Consider the following 19,869-nt stretch of genomic DNA (forward strand, 5'->3'; position numbering starts at 1 on the left):
TTCAGTACATTTACAGATGACACCAAGTTGGGAGAAAGCATTGATCTGCCTGAGAGTAGGAAGGCCCTACAGAGGGATCTGGACAGGCTGGATAGCTGGGCTGAGGCCAATGGGATGAAGTTTAACAAGAGCAAATGCTAGGTCCTGTACTGCAGCCACAACAACCCCAGGCAATGCAACAGACTTGCGGCAGAGTGGCTGGAAATCTGTGTGGAAGAAACAGACCTGAGGTGTTGATTGATCCTCAGCTGAACATGAACCAGCATTGTGCCAAAAATGACAATGGCATCCTGGCTTGTATCAGAAATAGTGTTGCCAGTAGGAGCAATCAAGTGACCATTCCTTTGTACTCAGCCCTAACAAGGCTGCATCTTGAGTACTGTGTTCCATTTTCAGCCCCTCACTTCAAGAAAAACTTTGAGGCTCTGGAGCATGTCCAGAGAAGGACAATGAAGTCAGTGAGGGGTCTGGAGCACAAGTCTTATGAGGAGCGGCTGAAGGAACTCTTATTGTTAATTGGAGAAGAAGAAGAATAAGGGGAGATCTTATTGCTCTCTACAACTACCTTAAGGGAAGTTCTGGTGAGGTTGGAATTAGCCTCTTCTCCCTCATAAGTAGAATGGCCTCAAGTTATACCAAGGGAAACTCTTGTTGAATGTTTAGAAAAATTTCTTCTCTGAGAGAGTGGCCAGGTGCTGGAATGGGCTTCCCAGGAAAGTGGAGGAGTTTCCACTGGATGAGTTCAAGAGATATTTAGATGTGGTACTAAGGGACATGGTTATTGGTGGTGGGTGGACGATTGGACTAGGGCCTGGAGGTCTTTCTCAACTTTGGTGATTCAACGATTCTACAAGTCCTTGTCTTCAGGAGACAATCAATACATGGGATAATAGTTATTTCGTTGTAAGTATTAGTCTGTTTAACATAGCTGAACTTAAAAATGGTTAAAAATGGAACTTAAGATAGTATTGCTGAGCACCTCTAGGAGATATTTAAGACTTGTTGTACCTACATGAAGGTATATTCATATACCTTTTCTGTAGCTGGAAAGCACTGACATATAACCTCTGAAAAAATGAAGATGATAGCTTGTTTTAGAACAACTACTTTGGCAATAGCATTTACTTAACTAGGATAAAAACTTATGAGCAACTAGGAAAACAAAACTATCCCATCTTTATCTCGAACAAATGAATAACAGCAACAATGACAAAAAATAGATGAGAATAATTAAAGAGAGAAATGGTTAGTTTAGAAGCCAGAGGAAAGCACTAAAATTGTTTGCACTCTAATTTTTAATGCCTCTCTTCTTTGCTGCCAGCTTATATCTGATATTAAGTATGTGGGAGTCAGTTGGTATGTATCTTCTAATTATTTTTTTAACCAAACGAACACCTAGTACTGACTCCTTACTGTGACAAAGATTACAAGAATTGGGCAAGTTACTGTCCTGGCCCACATAACATCTAGGAAGGTAAAATGAAGGAGCAGATCTTTTTCTTTTGAGCCAGCATCCTAGACACTGGACAAGTTACTCTTCACCTCTCATTATGGACTTTCCAAGACAGCAGGTCAGCAAAAGAGAACAAGCCCCAACTCTCAATATCCTGCACCTATCTGATGCTTCCCTCCTTCAACTCAGGTCAGAGCTCAGACTCTGTTCATATCTAGGTATCAGCTCACTCCTTGTGTTAGCTTGTTTAAAGGTCTTCTGCTATTAACTACCCTATTTCATGGTGGAGCAGATTATCAGGTACTTTACGAGTCTGTGACTCCAGAGGAGAGCCTCCTATATTGCCATTTCAAATGCTAAACATACAGAATACTTGGCCTAACATCTCCATGATTTGACTTTATAGTTGCTCTAATTTGGAGAGACAATAGGAAGGTAAATGTGATAAAATAGTGCACTTTGTGTACGTGAGGGTGGCTTTCCGCACCATTTAGTCTCTAAAATATGGATAGACAACTAAAACTAGCAAAACTTAATGAAGTGTGCAGCAGTTGCTTGTTTTGAAGCCTGTATGTTCTCTACAGGAGTACATCTATTGGAAACTTTAACTAAAGATTTTTTACAAACTCCTGTGTGGAGTTTTGATCCTTTCTTTCACATTGTACTGTAATAACTGGATTCTTCTAATCCAAGAAAAGAGAAGGTAATTCTGTAATTCTTTGTAAACACTGAGAAAGCAAGTAAGAGTTAATTTGGTAAAGATACTGCATGAGAAAAATTTCACTCTATTAAGGTGGTAGGGAGATGCATGAGATATTCTTCAATTATAGCAAAAAGCTTTTCCATTAAGATTCATTAAAAGCTTTGTGAATTATGGGATTTATTGCAACCTCGAATTCAAAAAAGTTTTTTGCATAGTTCTGTGTCTGAGTAGTCACATTTCTAACAGTGCTATTTCTCATCTATTGCTATTGCTAAGAATTTTTGATCCCCTGTTTTATGACCCATGACTTTTCTTTACTTCACATATTAGAGGTTCAGAAATGATATAGTCTGCTTGTACAGTGTCTCTCTGTTCTTAGAGGAAGTTTCAGAACATGTTGGATCCTACCAACAGCCTATACTGATTATGAAAAAGATCATGGAAAATAGTTGTAACAAGGATAAGTGTAGACTTGCCGCAGAAACATTTTAGTCCTTAAAAAAAATGCTGTACAGAAATTGCAACTTAGCTTTCTGGCTACAGGAACTGCAAGATCTTCAGAGGGGCCTACATTTTTTTTTAGTCATCTATACCAGTGTCAGATTGCAATTTGGCTGATTTTACTTAACACAGGCCATAACAATTGTAATCTTGCAAGACAACAATGAACAACTGACTCCAAAGATCTCAGCCACTGGAAGACAGTCTGTAGATAGAAAGGAAATAAAAGCCACCAACAATTTTCTGAGCTTCAGAATATGGAATATTTAGATCTATCTCCTCTAACTTATGGTAACAACAGTTTGAAAATACAAACTTAATTCTGTGTGAGTTCACACAATGAAGTGAAATGCAAAAAGCCATCAGGTAAACCTCCGTTATTGAATTACCACTTATTTTAATCTTAGCTTGTAGAGTTTTATTCTTCTTTGCAATCTTTATTTGTCATGCTGAATCACATAAGGTCGACTCACTCAATCACCTCTGCCTTAATGCATGTCCTTCTGTTGAATTAGCTTATTCCATCTGTTGGTATAGGCACATCCTGCTTAGCTTAGGTATTGGTAGCAAATGAGCAGTCCCTCCACATGCAGCTTCTTCAGATCAGATTGTGGCCCCCTACTGTTGTCATTACAGTGCTCAGTCTCTTGGGTAGATCTCCCTGTGCTTCTGTTACAGCTGTGACTACTTTATGCATATAGGTGACAGTCCACATAGGTGGATTTGGTCTAGGAAATCTCTTTCCCCCAAGACTTCCTTTTTCCTCTGGTCTTTCCTATCTCAATCCTGGATGATATTTGAATTTCAATTAGGGCTTACTGTTGGTTTCAGTCAGAAAAAGTAACCACAGTGAGATGCAATATCTTAAGATGTCACATCACAGACTATCTTGTTCCTTTTTTGAATTAAGAATAACTGATTTTCTGAGTCATGGGAAATATTTCACATTTTTGGTGAAATTTTCTCTGTGTTAGTTTTATGCAGTGATACTGTATGTAGATGGAGGATATACTGTCCAACATAGGGCAGAATTGAAAGTAATCCCTTTACCAAGAAATTTACTGTCAATGCTTATATCTTTCACTGAAGTAGCATAAACAAGGATTTGCACTAAATAACCAAATGGACTAGAGAAATAATTGTGATGTTAATGATACACAAAAGATTTATGGTATAAAAAGGATTATAATGTCAATCTTCCCACTTGAAGTCTCCAGCCCTGTTTCTTTTCTGTTAGCAATACAGGAAGAGCCATGATCTGCTTCCATGCAGTATGGATTTATTATTTGCCATTTCTAGCAAGCCCGGAGGTCCTCCAAGTACTCAATTTACATGCAAAAGCAATAAGCCTATTTCACAAGTCTGGCCATGCTGTAACCCAGCTGTTTTGTGACATGTCACAGATGTTACAGACAAAATCCATCACTTCACTTTTCCAGTCTGAGGCCATCCTAAGAAGTGCACAAAATAATAAGCCTTTTCTCTGAGTTACAAGTATATCTATCTACACAGTTCATATGTTGTTTATAAACATGAACACACATTTCTGCCTGTCCTGAAAGAGCCCCAAAATAGTGGCAGACCTCTAACTTGTGCTCAATGTCACATTCACAGGCCTGTCTTGGGGTTAAATATGAAATAGTGTCTAAAATCCTAAGCAGAATTATTCAATTGTAAACTAGAAAATATAATTCATTTAGCAGTAAGCTTTATCCCATTTACTTAAGTACTCAGAAGGTTTTTTACATTCAGTTTTGCTGAAAGAAAAAACTACACTGGTTCTTGTGCAAACCAAACACTGAAAAGCCGTTCTGGTAGAAAAAGTTTGCAATATGTAGCTAATACTTGCAGGAATTTTATGCAGACAAATATAATTATCTGATTTTTCGTCAGTTCTCTGATTCCAAAAAACACCAGAGAATTTTTAACACCACAAGAGATCAAGCCCTCTGTTTCATCTCGGGGAGGAAACATCAAAATGTAGTACATGCGTCATCGTCTATCACCATCTATTTCCACTGTGAATGAGACATTTGGTATCTCCAGAGAAACTGGATTTTGGGTTTGCATGAGATTGCATTGTTTTGTTCTACAACAAAGACACTGATTCTTGTTAGCTTTTGGGAGTTGGTTTGTGATGTTTGGATTGTATTATCAGATAATTCACCATATGGGTTTGTTATCAGATCCTTCATGAAACTATAGTTTTCCCAACACTAAACAAAACACCAAAAAAAAAAGGGGATGATTTTCTTACTCTTGTGGTTATGTAAGGCAGAAAGAATGCTGTGAAATTTTCTTTTTTCTTCTTGGTTGACAGGAAGTTTTGAAGCATAACAAGCAAAGGGGGTCTGAAGTATACTTTAAGACATGGCATTAAGGTATTATTTTATAATACCTTTTTTGTGAAAGCATTCACAACCTTCTCTTTTGTTTGTTAAAGTTACTTGCTGAACAAATATGAATGACATTCACACACTGCAACTAGTTATTCTTTTAAAATGAAAATTAATACGACATTCTGTAGTGCTTTAGTACATACTAGAGGCCAGAACAAAAGCAAGCAACCTGGAAAACACTAACTACCCCCAGGAAGAGCCTTGGGGAGGATAAATTTTATGTCTTTTGAATAGCAAGAACTGTGATTTCTTCCTGGTTGACTGTGGGGTACTTCCCCACACAGAAGGGCAGTTTGTGTCTTATGGTCAAATTTTCAAAATAAGTGAGATTTCTGTTGACCCTCCAAATGGGTGGCCAACTCATCAGAAAGAATTGTCTGTCAACTGAGTACATTTGTGACAGGGGTGAGTGGTCCTACTTACGGACTGAACCCCTGACCTTCTAATCCGATCTTATATGTAGTGCCTGCTAGACTGTTCAATGGTCATTAGACCTGGGTGAACAATTTGGACAAAAAAACTGAGCCTTTCTGGGAATTAAAAATCTGAAGAAGCCAAAACCCAGCTCTCAACATTTGGGCTATCATCTTCCATGTAACTCTGTATTTCACTGATGTCTTGCCTGTGCTACATGTTTGCTTTGCCATGACAGTATATTTTCACCCTGGATTCAATAGGCTCATCTTGGAAATTTTGAGCATATGGTACAATTCTTTTGTGTGTGAGCCAAAGAAACTGGTGTTTAAGGATTCACTTTGATGGAATAATGTAACAGCAATCCAATAAAATCAGGCAGTTTGAAATATACTAGGGATGAAATGCCCAGAAGATGAATTAAAAAATGTAAACACCAGTTTAAATCTAGAGTTGTTTATTTAAAGTGGTATCGGATAGAAAGTTTTATCCCATATCTTATAGAAATCCATATATTATAGCAAATTCAGAAGGATCTAATTATTTGGACTCTTAACTGCTAGGGCCTCTCGAGCATACTGACTAGCCTAAAAATGGAGATTGCTTTTCAACCTAAACTGAAAGTCATTTTTTCCTCCAATGTATGTCCTCCCTTACAAAAAAAAAAAAAAAAAAAAAGATTAAGAACTAAGCATGTCAGGCATGTAAAAGACCCTGCCTCAGGGAAGGTGTATGAACTACTGTTTCCTTAAGGTCAGTTTCTCCCCTATTTATTTGTTTCTGTTGGTAGTACTGTGCAGTCCCATCACCATTCACATAGAAGTAATTACTAAATGACTTTCATACAAAACTTCTTTGGGGCATGCAGCTCATTCAATCTCCAGCAATAGTGATCTTGGAACATCACAAGATCCTTTCAGTGTACACTTACAGTGGGCAGCTTTGCATAGTGCTGTGCAAAAGCATCCCAGTCCAGTGGAGTGTTCTGGTATGTACACTTAGAGATCCCTCTACGCATGGGTTCTTCTTATACATTCAAAGACAAGTACATGCTGCTTTGGCAAGAATTGGCCTAATGCCTCAGGAAAAGGCATGTCATGTAATCTGAATGCCCACTGAGAGAAACTATGCATGCAGGTTGCAGATTTCACATCTTAGAGCATGTCCATGACTTTCCTTGGCTACAGTCATAAGCCTTTTTAACTAAACTTTCCTTTTGTGTAATGGTTAAATCCACAGTACTTAATAATATTTAACTTGTGTGACTTTAGGAAAATGTAATAATTTCACAATTTAATATATTGCATGATGTTATTACCAGTTGAAATTTTTCTGCTCTAGAATGGTTAAATGTAATATAGACAGAAAAGTTAGATTTCTCCATCAAATTCATCAATTTAGGGTAAAAAGTGTTTAAAAAAATTAGTGGCAAAAGAATGATAACACTGGGGGGAAAAAAAAGCAGAGTGAATAGATGTCAGCAGGGAAGGCTTTTCCAGGAGTGCAGGTCAGGCAGATGTTGAAGACCAGGGTGAAATGCAGAGGTAACACTTTACACCATACTGAGGCCTTGCTTTTAGTTTTTGGCAATGTTTATCTTGCCCTGTGTGCTGACTGACTGCATGTGCTAAGCTGTCTGCCTTAATGTCCTGGAGATTACACATACTGTATTTTTTTGTAGCTCTTGGAGTACAGTCTATGCTGGCTCAGCAGTGAATCCCAATATTATTTCCATTTATCTCCTTAAGTAGGTTCACTCAGTAATTCATGGTTGTAAAAGCACAGCTTCAAATCACTAGATTAGAAGAGAGCTGGAGGAAAAAGAATGCAAAATATAGTAGAAAAGAGGCAGACTCAAAGATCATCTTCAGTTTGAAGGCACGGAGATGCTGAACCAGAGTTGGTACATGCAGCATCAAAAATAGAATCATAGAATAGAATCATAGAATCAGCAAGATTGGAAAAGACCTAAAAGATCATCCAGTCCAACTATTCACCTATCACCAACAGCTCCCACTAACTCATGTCCCTCAACACAACATCCAACTGTTCCTTGAACAAATGCATGTGTAAGTGCTGGGATATGTACGATCTTAGAATCTGCTTTCATAAGTTTATCATGATTTGCAAGAGGGTGGTCCCCAGGGATACACTGAGCATGACCCCCTAGGATAATAATACACATGCTCAATTTTTAGAGCTGCCTATCAAAGTCAGAAAATCCTCCTGGAAAAACAATTCAGATTGGCTTTTGCTAATCCTGTTGAACACCTGGAATAAGTGCAACAATCCAGGGAACAAGAAAAGATACTGTGTGGTTTCCCACGGCTCCTACGTCAGTTAAAAGGAAAGTTTTGGTGTAAGCAGTTGAAAGGAGCCTTGGCAACTTGTGGGCAGCCTGTTAGTTGTATTGTTTTGTGCTGGAGTTCAGATTTTAAAGCACAGTGTTTCTTGTCGTAGAAAGAACACATGCTGAACTCAATAACATTTTTGAGAATTAAGAAATGTGCATAGGATGTCTCTATAGTATATTCTAAAATTTCTGAAGGGTTACCCCAGCTTTCTACCATTGCTTTCTCAGTCTGTAGCCATTTCATAGTGATTGACAACTTCTGGGAGCAGATCTGACTGTCTGACAAGCCTCACAGTTTGCTAGCACCTCAATCCTGCTTCCTTCCCTAACAGATACGAAAAAACTCACATCCACAAACTTCCTCACCGCTTCATGCCAGGACGTGAAACAAAAATTATCTATCTGATGGATTAGAATTTCTCTTTGCATCATCATTGGTGGGCATGAGATGCAGAGAGTGTAGGCCAGCTTCATGAAAGTGCTTCTGCTTACAATTAGCTGTGATGGTGAAGAAGACTGCAAATAACTTTACTGCTGGAAAATAAAGACCAGCAAATAGACTTGGAAGAGAAAAAGCAAGATTAATGTACTGATGGACTATTAATTTTTCTATAGAGGAGCAATTCTGTTTGATATTTTCTTGAAAATATGTTGTGATCATTTCCTCTCTTTTTTTTTAAGACAAATATTTATTAAAAGTATACAAATCCTACCTGATGCAGTGTTTCTGCACCCTGCATTTCTTAATGCAAAGTTTCTGCCACTTAGATTGATTTTGGAAAATTTGGTGTTTCCTCTAAAGTCTTTATGCATGAACATTTACTGATGTATTTACTTCACCTGATCAGCAGTTTAATAGTAAATTTCCAGTTATGGGACGAAATGACAAGGAAAGCATGACGAGTGACAAATACTGAAATCAGTGGTATTTCATAGACTGATCCTAGCAGATCCTCCATCTTTAAGTCAAAGCTCTTCAAGATCTTGTTTGAGCTGTGCAGGCTGAAAGAGTCTTCCATGGCACCTCCATCTCAAGAGTGTACTTACGTTGCAGGCAGCCTAGGCAAGGTGATTGAAAGCCACCTGTATGGCCACAGCAAAACCTGCTGGTTGCCAAACCCGTTCAGGGAGCAGGACAAGCACCTGGGCAATCAGCTCATGCCGATCTCTGCAGCACCATGATTATGTTGCAACCTTTGTCGGGTCATCTAATGCTGCATAAATATGTCTGTGTGGGCCTGGTGGTGGTGCAGGTGTAGCCTCATCTGGGAGGAGGGTTAACTGTGTAATCTTGAATCCCTATTAAAAAATTCCATCCATAACTAAGCAGAAGCCACTCTACTGTTTCCATTAATTTGTGCCTATGTAATATTTTGTGGGCTCTTTTTTCAGGTTGTGCCAACCTGCCATTGAGTAACATGACATGGGATTTTGCTTGCTGGTAGCACCATGACAGTACCAGCCAGAATGTGCATGGGGTCTCTAAACAAATAGAAAAGTACCAAAAGGTAACAAAATATCTTGATTCCAAAAGTGGAGTGCTGGGGATGAACTGATGTTGTTTGTTGCTCTGAAAAAGTCAAACCATACCTGCTTTCATGCTGAACTTGATGAGAAAATGATTTCTGTTTCTGGGATGTCATGCTTCTTTCCCAGTTTTTTTTCTACATACTGGAAATTATGCAAGTGTGTTTAAGTGAGTTTATACCAACTAGTATAAACTGAGGGAAATGGTGAAAGTGGGCCAATGATGAAAAGAAAGTCTGGGAATGAAAGCTTTGCAATCAGACTGGGGATGTGTCAAGGGGCCAACTATCTGCCTGGTACATTTGGGCTCATGTCAAAAGGCCCAGTCCTCTCACTTGCTTTCTGCATCCTGCGCACCTATACAGGAGAGGCTGCTTTTTCCTGACCACGATCTCATTTAAAAGATTAATTGAACTATCAGAAACATTGAAAAAAGACCTCATGCTCTTCATCTGTGTGTTAGTAGACTTTGCTTTAAGTAGTAGTTGACTAACTGAAGTGACATGCAGACAGCAGAAGCTGCCATTGTTGTGAGCAGTGCACTCATTGCATCCACAGAAATGTGCCACAAAGCATACAGGATTTTGGATTTAATTTTGTCTGTGGGTGTCATTCAATTCGATATTACACTATCTCATGGCTGTAGCAAATAGACACGACTATGAAAATTGTGCTGAGGAAAGGAAAAGAACAGATGGATCATGACTTAAATTATTTGGTGTATAGAGTGTACCAAATGTAATGTCACTGACAAAGTGAGTATGATTTTTTTCTCTTCTGCAGCTAATTCAAGACCAAATAGACTGCTTGATTTGTCAGTGCAGAAATAGCAACCTCCAGTGGTCACTTAGTCCAAATTACACATTGTACATGGGGTCAATATGACTCCTTCACTTACCTCACTTGAAAAGACCTCTGAGTCTACTTTACTTGGCTTTTTGGCTGGAGTTTAAAGCCACATGCATGCTTTCATCTTTATGTTTAACAGACACTATTAGCATAGAAGATTTCATTTTCTGATGGAATTACTCATTAGTAGATCTTCAGAATTTATTCTCCTTGACTGCTCATACCTTGGCTAGCAGAAATGAATTTTCACTTGCACTGTCATAAGGGAAAAGCCAGATTATATCCTTCTGGGAAACAGATATCTTCCTTTCCTGTAGATCCACTATTACATGATTTCCTCTTTCAATTTGTCTATCGGGTCCATGGAAACCCTGTGCATATTAGATTTATCATATCCTTAATTTTTAAATGGAAAATATAACAAAACTAGATTTTTAAGAGTTTGCACTAACACTCTATCTTTGATATTTAAAACCACATATGCATACTTGCTAGTAAATGAAAATTTACAGTGAGCTAGACAAGTGGAATATATGTTTCTATGCATCAAAAAAATTCTTCAAGGGTTTCAGAGCCACACCACATCTGACATAAATACACCAGACCTCACACATTAAGTAGGGTATGGTCTTTCCAACTCTTGGACTTTGACTGGATTATTTCATCTTTCTCTTTACCTTATAACCGTTTCATAGGAAAGAACAATCTGCTGAAATTTGGACAAAGCCAAAATATTCATCCAGTTGGACTTAATTTAGGCTTGGAGTTGACAAAGTTTGGCAAATGTCCATATCTACGCATATGTCATACACAATGTAGACAATTTATTTGTTCTTATTTGCTATTCAAAGAATGCAACAAAAGCATGGAATTTTACATTTTGAAATGTGATATTTTTATTTCTCTGTAACACCGAATCATTTTTGTGTAGACACATGAAACGTGTGGCATATCTCTTCCAGCCGTTTTGGTATTTCAAAGTTGTACTCCCCCTCAGTGAAACTGCAATATCCCACCACAGTTATGCTGCAAGGTATTTTTTTTCCTCTGCGGTGAATCACTATTCAGCAAACAACTCTGTAACTTTGTTAGATATCAGCATGATTCTTTCTAGTGCTAAAGGAAAACAGAAATGGGGTGGAAGGCAAATAATAGCACTTGACATCCATACCAACAGCAAATGCTCAGCAGGCAGCCTGGCATTCAGGAATGAACATTTTTGTTATTGATGGGAGAAGTTGCTTGGAACTTTGCTGGGCATAATGAATTTGAGGATGCTGATAATGAAAGAGTAGGACCTGTTAACTGTGTGCTTACATAGCCAAAAAATGAAACCAGAAATGTTTCAGTGTCATTTCTACATTTGACAAGGTCCTGGATTTTCAAAAGAAGTCACATCACTTCATATCAACACCATTTTTTCATTAAACTTGCTCAGATAAGTTCTGCTACACTACACATCACCTTCTTCACTACTGGGAAGACCAAAGCAGGGATATCCCATATCTCTCAAATGACTCCACATGTGTCAGGAGAGCTGTTGCTTTCCTGCATCTTGCTTAGGCCTATCGGCTTACTCTGGCTTGGCAAATCAAATACTCTTCCAAATCCAAATTGCTTTGGAATCAATGTTTCCTGAACTTCAGATACTTTCACATCCTATTTTAATAATGATTTTTATACATGCAAGATGTCAGTGTTTTTCTCCATCAAATGAGATACTCCTAAAATAAAGAAAATGTAGAACAAAAAAGAAAATGTCTGCTGTGTAGTAGTTTACCATGCAAATATTGTAAGAATGTGGAAATGTCCTGTTTGTCAGTTTGATTTATCTGCTAGGTGATTCATCTTCTCCTGGTGTAAACGTTTTCTCATGGAGGTCCATGTGGAGGAATGGATCCTAGATTAGTACATGGCGACTGAAGAGTACCATGTCCTAGGGATCACCAGGACTTCCTATCAGAAAGGCCTGATCAAATATTCATGTTGCTCTGTTTTAAACATAGCTGAAAAAATGGGAAATAACTCATAACTTTTTATCTTTAAGAATATTAACATCTTCTTTTGGAGAAGACTTTTGCACTTACTTATATATGAGGCCTGTTTGCTCTTGAAAATGAAATTTGTGACTGATGCACCCTGAAAATGTTGGCCTCATATATAAGGGAATAATGGTCTTTAAGAAATTTAATACAAGCAAACTTTAAGTGTAACAGACGTTTAAGATATCCTATTATAATAGGATTATTATATATTATTATTATATTACAATTATATCGAGTTGCCCCATTGACTGCTGAGTAAAAGATAAATATAGTGAACCATCCACATGCCAAATAAACTATCAGATCAGAATGTTATCACAGGTATAATTATCAGGAGATAACAATGCTGATGTTACTTGTATATACTTGTCAGTCATAGATGCTTGTGCTTTCTCTTGCTCTGGCTTGAACAGAAATAATTAACCAAAATCTGGTAGCGAATGATAGTGGGGTCTATGACAGCTACCGAGTAGGAGATTCACGTGTTGTCTCTAGCCACTGCCAACCCTCACATCCTGCTATAGTGCTGTTTAGATGAGGAATAGATCCTGAGCCTTCAGTTTAAGCTTCAGCTATCTTGCTGTTATGTACAAGGGTATAATATGGATCCTTGTTCCCACTGCTCACTAAAGCAAGCATTCAGCCTGAGGTACATTCTGCCTTTGTGCTAGCTATTCCTCAGGCTCGCCTATCCCACCATTTTCATTCTGGAGTATGTCAGCAACCACACTAAGTGATCTAGAAGCCTATTGTTCGGATGACCTACTCTGAGAAATCACCACTTTTCATTTAATTTGAGTTATCACATTGCTGTCAGCATCCCACACATCCAAATGCTTAGAGCTCCAGCAGGAATGGGTGCACCGTGGGACAGTACCGAGTAGGTCTGTTTGATTTCCATTTCAATAACATAGCACTGAACAATGATTTCCTAAAGCCTGCTGTGGAAAACAAAATTGGAAGCATAAACATATGCAGATGGAATTCAGAGCCCAGAATGCTTCTGCCAATTCTTACAACTTATGCATGCTCAAAATATTTACTTAGGAATTCTTAATTAAGTAAACCATTCAGTAGTGGTGTACAGTTTCAGATATGTCACAGTGTCGCTGCAAAATATGCCAGCAGTTCCTCTTCTAACAAAGATCCCATTATAGAACTTATTATCAGGATTGGTGGGGTAAGTTTTCAGTACAGTGCACCTTGGTCTAAGCCGTGCAGCTCCTCTTATGTTAATGGGATTTGTGTGGATAAATCCTTGCATTCCTCACTGATAAAGAGCCCCTGCATGCCAGCAAGCTAAGGTGAATATCAGGTAGCGTAGCCAGGGCTGACATCAGGGTAACCCTACACATGCAGCGGGGCTGTCCTGGGGCTTGTGGGGAAATGTGCACTGCTCTGCTGTGCAGCCATGAATACAAGCAAATAGGAATGTCAGAGGGTAAAGTATTGGCTCCTGAAGTCAGCCAGGTCCTGTCCAGGCTCCCTTATTAGGAGTTGTTTGCACAAGCAGCAAGGACTAACAGAAAAATTTTGAGTGTAGCTTTTTTTTTAGTTCCTAAAAAGGGTTAAAATCAACTTAGTTAAGTGTTTTGTCTATTTGAAACATGTTGGTAATTTAATATTTATTAACTGTGTTGCCTTTTATTATGTATTTGTTGGATCCAAATTCTAAGCTCTTTGGAAGAATCTCAGTGCATATTTTTGCACACAAATTTTTGCACATACTGGAGCTTGATGATTACTCTGATTAGTTATCTATAAGCAGAAAGCTCTTCTTCATCCCTTTGTAAAACTTTTTAAAATTCTCCTAACAATGGTAAAAATTAGAATTTTCCTCATATAGTTGTACAATTGGCCATTATGAGTATTTATTTCATATTTATATGTTTTCTATTTGTGCAAAGATTCTAAGCCTGTCTGTAAAATATAGGCCAAATGATGACCTTCCTATACTGGACTTTAGTCTGAAGTTGCAAGAACATATAATATTTTAAATCAATTAAATGACAAATATGCTGAAGTTAAATAGATCCTTGCATTTCTAAATATAAATTAAAAACTAAAGAAGATATATAAATGTGAAGTACATTTCTATTCTGACAATCAAGATTATATTAACTTTTATGTTTTTATTATTCATGTGATTTTAGGCCTTAGTGTTGAATTTCTGAAGTATTTTCAAATATCTTTAAGGAATAACTTGGAATGTATAATAATTTTATGTTTCTGATCTTTACATTTTCCCTTCTAATGTTGTGAAAGGAAGGCTGTATAGGTCCTCGAGAGTGAACACAAGCATAACAAGGAACAGATTTTGAGGGACAATATTTATTGTCATCTCTCTTTGTACAATTTAAGAAGCATTACTTCAGCAAATACACTGAAATTTTCCCCCAATTGCCATGAATTTTTGCATAAATTCAGATCATAAGAGCTGCTGTGGACTTTTTTCCAAGAGTGACAAATCTGTTATTTCAAGATTGTAAAGCAAAAAGGAAGCCTTTGAACACCCCACTCCTCAGGTTTAGTTTGTTGCAAACTTTGAACTGCAATGTCCTGTCCAAGGCCAGATTGAGACCAGAGATTTTTAATTTGGATGTGGATCTGTTTACACCTCTATTTCTGTGCTGATGTTGCCCTTGCATTGATGACTAATGATGTTAAGGCTCTTTATATGCCAGCCACTACCATTAATTGCTCAGATGAGCAACATTATTCTACTAGTGTTGTTCAATTGGATTAGCTATATGGATGGTGCAACATCAAACTCTTGCATGCATGGGCTATCTCAGTGTGCTATGGTTACAATTGCACTAGAAATCTTAAAAAAACACCACATTCAGGATTTCCTTGTGATAAGAATCAAAGGAGTTTGCACTACAGAGAAAGTTTAGATAGGAAAAGATGCCAAAATGTGGTGTATGGATGTGTCTTTTGACAGTTATAAAGCAAAACATTCTCCATCGAGTGAAAAAAATGCAGTCTTGAACCTGCCAAGGGGCAGGAGCATGGTACAATTCTCCCAAATGTGTGACAGACACACAAACTGAGGGACACCACAAGAAATAGTGGAGAGGAAGCTTGAAATGCTGCTGGGTGCATTTCTTTAATATAAATAAAGTTTTCCAAAACCTCAGATTCATGATTCAGCATTTCTTTTGGCACTGAAATTATAGTAACAATTTTAAACTAGGCTAAACAAGTTTGAGGGAATATGGTGGTAAGTTCAGGCCCAGAAGAGGGAAGTCCCTGGAAGTAATAATAAAAAGGGACTTCTTGCCCTCCTCCTGAGTCTCTGCTCCCCAGTAATTGCAGTTTGGACTCTTCAATCTGGAATGTCTTAAATCTTTCTACAAGCACACAGTAATTATTGATATCCTCACAATACCTTCTGAGGCAGATATGATCATACTTATTTTATGGATGAATAAGGTGTCCAATTTTGATCAAAGCCTGCTCCAAAACCAATGAGAACAAAGAATACACTTTCAAACCTAATTACAAGACAGTAGCAGGGTGAATGAAGGAAGAAAATAAGATTTTGACTCAAGTTGGACACGGCATGCATGCTCTATGTTAGCAATACCTTTCTCCATATCTATAAATCCCCAAGCCATAAATAAAAATACACAACTGGCAAGTTTCTTAGAGGTTGTTAACTTCAGAAAAGATGCACCAATACCTATTAAAGGCAGAATGAATCATCATGGAATTTCCATCTCACAGTAAAATTGGTATTTCATTTTGACTAGGGAAGAATTCTCCATTTCATCCTTTTTGCTCTGGCTTTACTGTAGTTTATAGAAATAGCAAAATGAAACACTCTGATTTTGTTTAAATGAAACATTTATGTAATTTTTTGGTTACCTTTGAGATGAAGTGGATAAATTCCTACAAAATGCTTTACTTTTGTTTAGTCAGCATTTTCTAAAAAGGATATTTCCAGTGGGAAATTTTTAACACTGAGAAGAGAGGCTTAAGTGAGTGTTCAAGATGGAGAGGAAAGGAATGGGGAAATTACTCTTTATCCTGTTACTAACAGGATGGGAAAATTAAACTTATCTATATGATCCAGTACTAGGCTGGGACAACCTACAGAGAGGAGAGGGTTCATGGAGCTACTTCTTTTCAGTTACCAAGAAACAGTATGCTCTCTGTGATGCACAACAGACAGCTGGTTTGTGCAGCAGAGGCTGTTTCAGGCTTTGGGAGGTCTATATAACCGATCAAGGATGTGCATCAGAAATAATGCCCACAGACATCATTTATGGGGCAGGATGCCTTGAGGTCTTCTCTCTTGATGGTGCACATTTTTTAGAAGGCACTTTAAGAAATTCTTCATTGATTTGTATATTGAAGAGCATTTTCTGAAAATGGACTGAAGGATTCTAGATTGTGTAGCTGTCACAAGGTCCAATACTATGTGTTGAAAAATGACTGTTTTGCTAAAACAACTATTCTGCTCTCCTTGCTCCTGCTGGCTTGTCCAGTGCCACTTGAACCTAACTAGCACTCAGGATAGATGTGTCCAGAGGCATCCCTGAATATGTACCCATGTTGTCTCATTTTTTTCAAAAAATTACTGCTTAAAATGCATCCTGTAAAGATGTTGAGAAATGAGCCTGCAAAGATGCTGCAAAAATGAGCTGAAAAATGAAAAATAAATGTACTAAAGTGAAAACATATGGTAGGTGCAAGTTATATGCACACTTTATAACAAATTCTGAAAATATACTTGAAGAATGAAAACTGCAAATGTTTCTGGTCTGGATGGCACATATTAAGGCTCACTTGTATGTGCTCCATGATATTTGCCAGGTCTAAAAGTTCAGTTAAGCTGGTGAATTTTCATTAATCAATTAGTAACTTGAGTGTAATAATGAGCAGGAGGGTTGGTTGTGTCAAGTCATCGTTTTAATTGTGTTTAGATTCACATGAGGAATGGTTGAACTGGCTGCAGTAATTAAAGTGCTGAGCCTGAATCTGTGTAGGCCATTCAAAACAGACATGAGCTTCAGAGATTCAGAAACAATCAATTAGTACTATTTTCTGCTTTTCAATATGACTTAGTTTCCACTTAGCAGCAGCTGGTGGCACTGCACAGGACTGAAAATAAAAGTGCCAAAATTCCACTTGTGTGGTGCTTTTGGCACAAGTCAGATTACGAATTACTACAGTATTTCCAAATCCATGTGCCAGACCAAAGAGGTTGGGATAAGTCTGTGTAATTATAGGAACTCAAACTCCAACCTTTCCTCATTTACTTAGCGCCTTGCCTGCCACATTGCAGCATTCAGCAAAAGCAATTAATGGCCTCTATCTGATTCTAATGTGTCTTTCTGCTTTTCTTCAGAGCTTTGTCATCTGTGGTGGCTTTAGGAGCTAATATCATCTGCAACAAAATCCCAGGCTTGGCCCCTCGGCAGCGAGCAATCTGCCAGAGCCGCCCTGATGCCATCATTGTGATCGGAGAAGGGGCACAAATGGGAATCAATGAGTGCCAGTACCAATTTCGGTATGGGAGGTGGAACTGCTCTGCGCTGGGAGAGAAAACAGTTTTTGGACAAGAGCTTCGAGTAGGTAAGGGAGTCTCTAATATAGTGCTAAAGTGATGTACTGGGGCTATCTTTTAGCTTTCTCCCTGTGGATCTTCAGGGGATTATCTCCGTCTTGTATTTGCCTACTGGAGTTCAACAGTGGAGGTCCCAGAACAACAGTGGTCTGTATTTGTTCACTGTTAGAATAATAATTGGAAAGAGGCAAAAAATCTCTAAGGGACTCCAGGTGAAGTCATTCACATCTGTGCAACTTCATACCCGGAAATGACCCAGATCCCTGCACAGACATCCAAGGACATAGTCATCATACCCTGTGAAAAAAATATTTCCAATTTTTGTCCTGTTAGAGGTTGCCATGATAATTGTGGTGTCTGATACAGCCAATCAAAATGGAACTAAAAGGAGCTCCACATAACACCTCCTCAGAGATTAATTAGAAGGAAATTCCCAATTAACTCATGGAAGAGTAGCACATATAACACAGGCCTTCCAATATAAAGCAATGGTACATACCCATTTTAGTCTTGCTATCATATTTTAAAGCAAATACTGCAAATGATTTGAGGCAGGAAACCTATTCAAAGAAAATAATATAGGATCTTGGCCTGACAAACCACTAGCTGGCAGAAGCTAAATGATCCCTTTCCATTTACCCTATATCTGATATTATTTCATAGGGAGCATATATTTTTTTCCCAGAGCTGAGATCATTGTTTTTCTCATCATCCAGCTCATTATATTAACCCTCTTCCTGTCCTTACCTCCTTCCCCTAACGGTTGCCTTCTTACCATGCTGATGGTGCAAAGTGTTGGGATAACATTTTCTGTTGTGAGTGGCTGATCATGAGGGCTCTCAGAGAGAAAGCATCCAGCTTCCCTTTGGGGCTGTATCACATTCTTGTTGTGTCACATTCTTCTCTGGATGACACTTCTTTCTTAAATTCAGTAGTTCAGGTGAGTCTGTAATGCAAACGTGATTAGACATAAGATCTCTTCAAAACCACATGAAGAAATGTTGTAACATTTCATGCTGTCTGTGCAAGGAGGAAAGAACTTACATTATCCTTTGGTTGTTAGCATTGATCATAGCTCTGTTATTTTCCTCGGCATGCCCACAAAATGAATGCCAAAATCTGAGGTATACATAAGTCAATGATGAAATTGAATATTTTTTTCAAAGAGAATGCATGTCTGGAAAACTGACTGAGATATGGGTTTTGAAGGGCACAGTGGTTGGGTTATGAAGATTTGCAGTTGAATAAATGCATTGATATCAAAAGAACTGACTTACATCAGCAGAGAATTCATCATGTTCTGTGATCTTTGCTCCACACTGAATCACAGAAGAGGAGGAGGGCTAAAATTAATAATGAAAATCCATAAAAACCAGAAAGCCAAACTAATGGCAAAAGAAAAGTGAAAATTTCTCAAACTTCAGAAAAGCATTTGGCCCAGTTTGGTGAGAAATTTGCTTTTGTGTCTCTTCCCAGATTTGTCCTAAAAGATTTACAGTTCTGTGTAAAGAATACACCTTGATTTACTTGTATCTTAAGGAAACTGTAAGTGGAAGGCATTAATCATCCTCAAGATATAGTGTACAGGAAACAACCTAATATTTGACATGTGCCTTCAACTTTAAATATATCAGAAACATATCTAGTCACTTGTATTGACTATCAGAAGCACAGGTCTGGTCTTCCTTCATTGGTCTTACACTTATTTGTCATAAGATGATGTCCAAACCAATGTTGTTGCTAGAAAATATACAGATGCCATACATACTACTGTTTTTTATGTTCCTTTGTCCTAATCTGCAAAATTCAGCAGGAAGTGTAAGTTCTCTTAATACCTGTGAGGTCATTTATGTCCTTGGAAAGAGACATACTGGAGTGTTGTACCAGAGTCTGTTGTCATTGCTAAGCTTTCAGTTAAAAAGATTTTCACAACTTCTGCTCTCCTCTTCAAACCAAGTATCTTGTGACATTTGACCACTGAGAAAAACTGTGGAAGTCAACGCAGTGAAAATACCTAAAGAGGTCAACTAACTGTGCTTGTGCTTTCTTT

General features: G+C 38.0%; 1 protein-coding gene across 1 annotated transcript in view; it reads left to right on the forward strand.

Annotated features, from left to right (window-relative positions):
- Window positions 1–19,869, forward strand: part of WNT7B (Wnt family member 7B) — an 89,450-nt gene that overhangs the window by 32,159 nt on the left and 37,422 nt on the right. Inside the window, exon 2 of the mRNA XM_065742363.1 lies at window positions 17,601–17,827. Within this exon, the coding sequence (XP_065598435.1) occupies window positions 17,601–17,827 (227 nt within the window). The remainder of the gene's footprint in view (window positions 1–17,600; window positions 17,828–19,869) is intronic.

Source organism: Cyrtonyx montezumae, unplaced genomic scaffold (assembly GCF_038088225.1).
Source record: "Cyrtonyx montezumae isolate F1298 unplaced genomic scaffold, pur_monq_1.0 scaffold_3, whole genome shotgun sequence".
Classification (NCBI taxonomy): Eukaryota; Metazoa; Chordata; class Aves; order Galliformes; family Odontophoridae; genus Cyrtonyx; species Cyrtonyx montezumae.